Source organism: Oncorhynchus keta, chromosome 34, assembly GCF_023373465.1.
Source record: "Oncorhynchus keta strain PuntledgeMale-10-30-2019 chromosome 34, Oket_V2, whole genome shotgun sequence".
Taxonomy (NCBI): Eukaryota; Metazoa; Chordata; class Actinopteri; order Salmoniformes; family Salmonidae; genus Oncorhynchus; species Oncorhynchus keta.
Genome location: NC_068454.1, coordinates 75589619 through 75597059, shown reverse-complemented (window position 1 = coordinate 75597059; position 7441 = coordinate 75589619). Strand labels below are relative to the sequence as shown.

At 40.6% G+C, this 7441-nt stretch overlaps 1 protein-coding gene across 3 annotated transcripts; it reads left to right on the top strand.

The window, feature by feature from the left end:
* The first annotated feature begins 821 nt into the window (after positions 1-821).
* Positions 822-7173, top strand: mrpl51 (mitochondrial ribosomal protein L51). Of its 3 annotated transcripts, none has more exons than XM_052494863.1 (4): positions 836-1031; positions 5527-5615; positions 5906-6013; positions 6589-7173. In XM_052494863.1, exons 2-4 carry the CDS (start codon positions 5534-5536, stop codon positions 6783-6785), a joined length of 387 nt encoding a protein of 128 aa, XP_052350823.1. In that variant the 5' UTR covers positions 836-1031; positions 5527-5533; the 3' UTR covers positions 6786-7173. The 3 variants fall into 3 exon arrangements, with proteins under 3 accessions (XP_052350822.1, XP_052350823.1, XP_035616170.1); XM_035760277.2 differs by lacking the exon at positions 836-1031 and adding an exon at positions 5277-5336; XM_052494862.1 differs by lacking the exon at positions 5527-5615 and having other exon boundaries at positions 822-1031.
* The last annotated feature ends 268 nt before the right edge of the window (positions 7174-7441 follow it).

The window sequence follows — 7441 nt, the reverse complement described above, 5'->3', positions numbered from 1 at the left end:
GCCTTCCTAGGGCTGACCGGTTACTACCGGAAGTTCATCCCAAGTTATGCCACAGTGGCCGTCCCACTTACCGACATGACTAGAGCCAGAGGGCCAAACATGGTCAAATGGGATGAAAGGGCCACCAAAGCATTTAGGACATTACAGTAGGCTCTCTGTTGTAACCCAGTGCTGGTGGTACCAGACTTTGAGAGAGAGTTTGTGGTTCAGACGGATGCCTCAGAGGTCGGCTTGGGAGCAGTGCTATCCCAAGAGGTAGAAGGGTGGAACACCCCATCCTGTTTTTAAGCAGGAAGCTGGAACCACGGAAACCAACTACTCAGTCGTTGAGAAAGAGGCGCTGGCAGTAAAGTGGGCTCTAGAAAGCCTGAAGTACTACCTGCTGGGGCGCCACTTCACCCTCATCAGTGACCATGCCCCACTCACCTGGATGCATAGGGCTAAAGAGAAGAACGCTCGGGTGATGCGGTGGTTTTTGAGTCTCCAACCGTTTCATTTTGACTTGAAACACAGAGCAGGGAAGGAAATGGGAAACGCGGATGGGTTATCCCGCATGCATGCATATTTTGCTGCGGTAGCCCGACCTAGGGGTCGGATCTAGGGGGAGAGATATGTGGCAAAGAAGGGGGTCGAGTGATAAGTGGCAGATATGTGAGAGCAGAGCTAATAAACGGGCTCTGCCCGATCACTGAAATGGCCACCCCTGTCAGAAATACAGATCACAAAATGGCCGACCGCCAAAACTACAAGTCCCAGAAGCAAGGGGAACCCTCAGAAGGTGGAGCCGACTCACAGATAAAGGGTCAAGAAAAACCAGGAAGAGAAAGAGAGAGTGCTGGAAGGAGCTATGAACAATAGAGAAAGAGACTATAGAGATTGGCTGGATTTACCGTGTATGAGCTGGATTGTTTGGACTTACCTGTTGGCGTTTGGACCTGGACCTACCGAGAACCCGATTCGTGTACCGAACCCTGCTATCCTTGACCTCGCCTACGGCCTGGGTGGACCAGGAAGGAGAAACAAACACACAGGTACTGTCCTGTTCGAAAGAACTCTCATTCTTGGGTGATTTGGTGACAGTTTACCACTTAGTTTGTGACAAACGCTCCTAACCTTGAAGAGGTTTGCCACAATACATACATACATACATACATACATACATACATACATACATACATACATACATAGATATACAAACATATCAATTCAGAAAAATGAAACCGAAGGCATTTGAACCCAGTCTGGCCATATCAGTAGGCTCCCATGGCCAGCCTTTTACTGGCAGCTGAGAGGAGGCGGATGAGTGATGAGATAAGCTAGATTGTCTGCTGAAAGAATGTGCAGAGCCTTCAGAAAGTATAACACCCTTTGATTTTTCCACATTTTGTTATGTTACAAAGTGGGATTAAAATATATTTAATTGTAATTCTTTTGTCAACTACCAAAAATACTCTAACGTCAAAGTGAAAGGAGAATTCTAACATTTGAAAAAACAAATATGAAAGATAAAAAGGTGAAAGATCACCTTTGGCAGAGATTACAGCTGTGAGTCTTCCTGGGTAAATCTCTAACAGCTTTCCACAACTGGATTGTGTAAAGATGGCCCATTATTCTTTTCAAAATTCTTCAAGTTCTGTCAAATTGTTTGTTGATCATTGAATACGTTTACATGCACACCAATAATTCAATATTAAACTGATTATGGCAGTAGGCCGAGTATGGCAATAGTCATGTAAACACTTTAACCAATCAATCAAACATGTTTATAATGCCCTTTTTACATCAGCAGATGTCACAACGTGTTATACAGAAACCCAGCCTAAAAACCCTAACAGCAAGCAATGCAGATGTACAGTAGAAGCACGGTGGCTAGGAAACACTCCCTAGAAAGGCAGGAACCTAGGAAGAAACCTAGAGAAAACCCAGGCTCTGAGAGGTGGCCAGTCCTCTTCTGGCTGTGCCAGGTGGAGATAGTACATGTCCATTAAGGCCAGATGACCAGCATCGTCATTCAGAGGTTGAGACAGCAGGTGCGGTAGAGAGAGGTAGAATGTCCGGTGAACAGGTCAGGGTTCCATAGTCGCAGGCAGAACAGTTGAAACTGGAGCAGCAGCATGACCAGGTGGACTGGGGACAGCTAGGAGTCATGAGACCAGGTAGTCCTGAGGCATGGTCCTAGGGCTCAGATCCTCTGGGAGGGGAGGAAGAGAGGGAGAGTGAGACTATTAGAGGGAGCACACTTAAATTCACACAGGACACCAGATAAGACAGGATAATTACACCAGATATAAAAGACTGACCATAGGCCCCGGCACATAGACTATTGCAGCATAGATACTGGAGGCCGAGGCAGGGAGGGGGTCAGGGGACACGGTTTACAGTGCATTAGGAAAGTATTCAGACCCCTTGACTTTTTTCAAATGTTTTAAACGTTTTAAACAAACTATTATATTAATCTGACTGTGCATGCAACTGTACACACTGATAGACAGCCAATTTCAGGTCTTGCCATAGATTTTCAAGCAGATTTAAGTCAAAACTGTAACCTGGTCACTCAGGAACATTCACTGTCTTCTTGGTAAGTAACTCCAGTGTAGATTTGGTCTTGTGTTTTAGGTTATTGTCCTGATGAAAGGTAAATATTTCATCTCCCAGAGTCTGGTGGAAAGCAGACTAAACCAGATTTTCCTCTAGAATTTTGCCTGTGCATAGCTCCATTCCGTTATTTTTTTTATCCTGAAAAACTCCCCAGTACTTAACAATTACAAACGATTAAATACCCATAACATGATGCAGCCACCACTATGCTTGAAAATATGGAGAGTGGTACTCAGTAGTGTGTTGTGTTGGATTTGCTCCAAACATAACACTTTGTATTCAGGATAAGAAGTTAATTGCTTTGCCACATTCTTTTGCAGTATTACTTTGGTGCCTTGTTGCAAACAGGATGCATGTTTTGGAATATTTTTATTCTGTACAGGTTTCCTTTTTTTTATTACTCTGTCAGTTACTGTAGGTTAGTATTGCAGAGTAACTACAATGTTGTTAATCCATCCTCAGTTTTCTCCCATCACAGCCATTAAACTCTGTAACTGTTTTAAAGTCACCATTGGCTTCATGGTGAAATCCCTGAGCTGTTTCCTTCCTCTCCGTCAACTGAGTAGGAAGGACGCTTGTATCTTTTTATTGACTGGGTCTATTTATACACCATTCAAAGTGTAATTAATAACTTCACCATGTTCAAAGGGATATTCTTCAATGTCTGCTTCTTCTTTTTTAAATTCAGGCTGTAACACAATAAATTGTGGAAGAAATGTAGGGGTGTGAATACTTTCTGAAGGCACTGTATATTACATTTTTATGTTCTGTTCAGCTGATTTTTAATCCAGATGTTGAACCCGAAGGTCTACAGTTATCTACAGTACACTCAGTGGTGGACAAAGTACCCAGTTGTCATACTTGAATAAAAGCATAGATTCCTTAATAGAAGATACTCAAGTAAAAGTGAAAGTCAGCCAGTAAAATACTTATTGAGTAAAAGTATACAAGTATTTGGTTTTAAATATACTTAAGTATCAAAAGTAAAAGTATAAATCATTTAAAATTCCTTATATTAATCAAAACAAAATGTATTTGTCACATGTACCGAATAAAACAGGTGCAGACCTTGCTGTGAAATGCTTACTTACAAACCCTTAACCAACGATGCATTTAAGAAAAATAGAGTTAGGAAAATATTTACTAAATAAACTAAAGTAACATAATAAAATAACAATAACGAGGCAACAGTATATATACGGGGTACAGGTACCTAGTCAATGTTCTGGGGAACAGGTTACTCGAGGTATTTGAGGTAATATGTACATGAACGTAGGAGTAAAGGTGCAAAGCCGACAGCACGATTTCCTTGTTTTAAAGTGTATGGACAGCCAAGTGCACACTCTAACACTCAGACATAATTTACGAAAGATGCATTTGTGTTAAGTGAGTCCAAGGAGGCAGTAGGGACGACCACGTGTTCTCTTGATAAGTGCAAGCATTTGACCATATTCCTGTCCTGCTAAGCATTCAAAATGTACTTTTGGTTGTCAGGGAAATGTATGGCGTAAAAAGTACAGTATTGTCTTTAAGAATGTAGTGGAGTAAGTAAAAGTTGTCCAAAATAAAAATAGTAAAGTACAGATACCCTCAAAAACTATTTAAATATTACTTTCAAATATTTTTACTTAAGTACTTTACACCACTGAGTACACTGTGTGTACACAGAATAATACAAATAGTAAAGTACAGATACCCTCAAAAACTATTTAAATATTACTTTCAAATATTTTTACTGAAGTAATTTACACCACTGAGTACTGTGTGTACACAGAATAAATAAATAAAACAGCTATGTAGAACAATGATACACCAGGCTGTAAAGTCTCAATAAATGCAGCTATTATTCTCTCAAACTGTTTAGTTTGAATGTTTGGGTTTTTAAATACTTGGGTTTGTTTTTAAAAAAAGCATTTTAAAATAAATCCCATTTCTTACCTATCCACAATAATCATTCATATCACAAGTTATTATTGATAGAATATCTCCTCTGCCATATAACATGAGACATTCTTCATATAAAGATTCCAAAATGGCCTTTCCTGTACATTGCACTTGTGCAAATGCTTTGTAAACCCGGCCAGTAGATTTACCAAAACATGCAGCCCCCTGCAATATTATCACAACATCTGGGCATGCATGAGTATCAGAAGTCAATATAGGTGTCGGGCCATCAGTGGAATGTTGTTATATTTTTAGTAATGTGTTTTTCATTTTTATTTTCCGCTGAAGGACACTGACGTCAAAGCAGAACTGAAAATTAGACCGAATTAATTTCTGCTGTGCTTGCTTCTTTGAAACAGACGCCTTATTCCAGTCAGCTGTTTTTGTTATAGTAAGACTGAAACCAACACAAGGTGTGTGTGTCTTCATAGTGTTTATGCGTATGTGGTGTGGGGAAATGTATGACCTGAATGTGTCCACCTAGTGGATAAAATGTAGTCTACAGTAGTTCAGTTTGTAGACCTTCAAAAAAATGGAAGCCCTATGAACAGATAATTGTGATGCGGATGTTTAGGAGTTTTACGGTAAATACGCGTTGCATCATGGGAATAATAGTAAAATGGAGGTGCCCGTATGGCATGCATGACTTTATACATGTCGACGCTTTAAAACGTGAATTTCGATTTGTCTATAGTTAATGAACAGCTATTAATGCATCCCTTTGTTTTGTATTAGATTTTTATTATCATATTAGCTTGACGACTACAAGGTCATAAAGACGTGCAACGCTTCAGGTAAACATGGTATTGCCCGTTTGCTACGCTAGCTGGCTGAGCTAGCTTAGCTAGGTCAACTTGTAGGCAAAGAGGAACATATTTTTATTTTAGCTACAGTAGCTACCTCTCTTGTTTTTGCAAACATTGTACGTTTTAGCTAGCTATTTTACCTTTCAACAATGACGGACGACCTCTGTGTGTATTTCAGGTGAGCCATGTCTCTGTTGAGAGGGTGGCTGAAGGCTGGGGTGTCTCTTTGCCACTCCACACTACAAACAACCAGACAGATAGGCACTGGTATGTTTATAATACATTGAAATGCAGATGCAATGTTTTGTAGCTGCTGTAAATGTCATAATAGGCCTATTTTGTGAGCTCACAATTTTCCAACCAGGGCCCTGTGAATTTGATACGTCATACCAAGGCTATCTGGTTTAATGTATGTACTCCAAACAGTACACTGAAACATTAGGCGTCATACAATCGTTGTTTATACTGTAGCATTAGTCATTAGTTATTCTTGTCAATTTAACATTCTATTGGTACTGGAAGTAGCCCAGCTAATGAGATCAAAATGTGTGTTACAGGTGTGTGCTGTCCAGTCCGTATGAATGCCATTCCTGAGCTGAAGAAGGTGGACAGGTGGACTGAGAAGAGGAGCATGTTTGGGGTTTATGACAACATAGGAATTTTAGGTAATTGAGAAGTTATCAGCATCAAATCATAGCTCATTTGACCTGATGTCAAGACATTGAGTTGATGCATAACTTTCATATCTTTATGAAAGTGCTGCCCAGTCTCTTGGGACTCGAACCATTTCAGCAACATGACACTGTCCTCTGGACTAACTTAAAATATACGCTTGGTTACCAGGTAGATATGAAAATGGACACATGATGAAAATGTCACTTTTGCCATATTGCCAGTTGATACAAAATGGTACAGAGCTGTCTTTTTGGGGTTAAACCAATTCCAGCACCATGGCACTGTCCACAAGTGCTGCCCAGTCTCTAGGGGGGCTCAAACCATTTCAGCACCATGGCACTGTCCACAAGTACTGCCCAATCTATGAGGCTAAAACCATTTCAGTTTCAGCAACATGCTGCTGTCCACAAGTGCTGTCCAGTTTCTATGGGGTTTGACCCATTTCAGCACCATTGCACTGTTCAGAAACACATAGGCACGTGTCGAACTACACACACACACACACACACACACACACACACTCTCTCCTATAACAGGCCTTACATCTCTAATGCGTTGTCTGTAGGTGACTTCAAAGCCCACCCTAAGGATCTGATCGTCGGGCCGGTCTGGGTGAAGGGTTTCCGTGGCAATGAGCTGCAGCGTCTGACGAGGAAGAAGAGGATGGTAGGAGACAGGATGATGACGCAGGACAAACATGATATGGAGAAGAGGATCCGCTTCCTCTATCGACACTTCAACCGCTTTGGGAAACATCGCTGATCTGATCTGGGACTGAGCGGTCTGGCTAACAATGCTAAACGACTACTGTACTAACAACCTGCCCACTGGACCACATTCAGACTCTAAAGAGAGAAATGTGAGCTACTCAGTTATGCCACTTAGATTTAAATCAGCCCCTTATTTTCACCATTTGGTAAGAGGAAGCTGATTGTACATTTTCTGTTAAGTTGACAGCTGGAAAATGTTGGATTCATTTAGTATTGTTAGCACTAAATCAATACGCACATCTGTAAAATACATGTTTTGAACCACACAAAAATGTGATGCTCTATGGTCGGTTAATATTATTACATTGGGGACTGATGTAAGTCATGTTGTGGGTATACCATGTGTTGTGTAAGATGATAATAAACAGAAGCTCGTTACATTTGAGTGATTTTTATTGTAAGCCTACATTATTAGTATTATAGTATTTGACCTTAAGGTAGTTAGTTATTTTTACCTAAATTATTGATCCATGTGAATGTGCCTATAGCAGTAATTGATATATATATATATTCAATAATCAATCAGTTAACCAAATATTATATTTGACTAAGCATTCCACATATTAAATTGCCCCACGGCGTGGCTAGCACGTTTTCAATGCAACCGACGACCGGGTTATATTGATCCATACCACAGCTCACTGCTGT

Excerpts from the sequence above, each read along its gene's own strand:
- mrpl51 (XM_052494862.1), top strand. The coding sequence starts at position 848 with ATGAACAATAGAGAAAGAGACTATAGAGATTGGCTGGATTTACCGTGT. Across the intron at positions 1,032-5,905 it reads AAGGAGAAACAAACACACAG|GTGTGTGCTGTCCAGTCCGT; the intron begins GTACTGTCCTGT and ends TGTGTGTTACAG. Across the intron at positions 6,014-6,588 it reads TGACAACATAGGAATTTTAG|GTGACTTCAAAGCCCACCCT; the intron begins GTAATTGAGAAG and ends CGTTGTCTGTAG.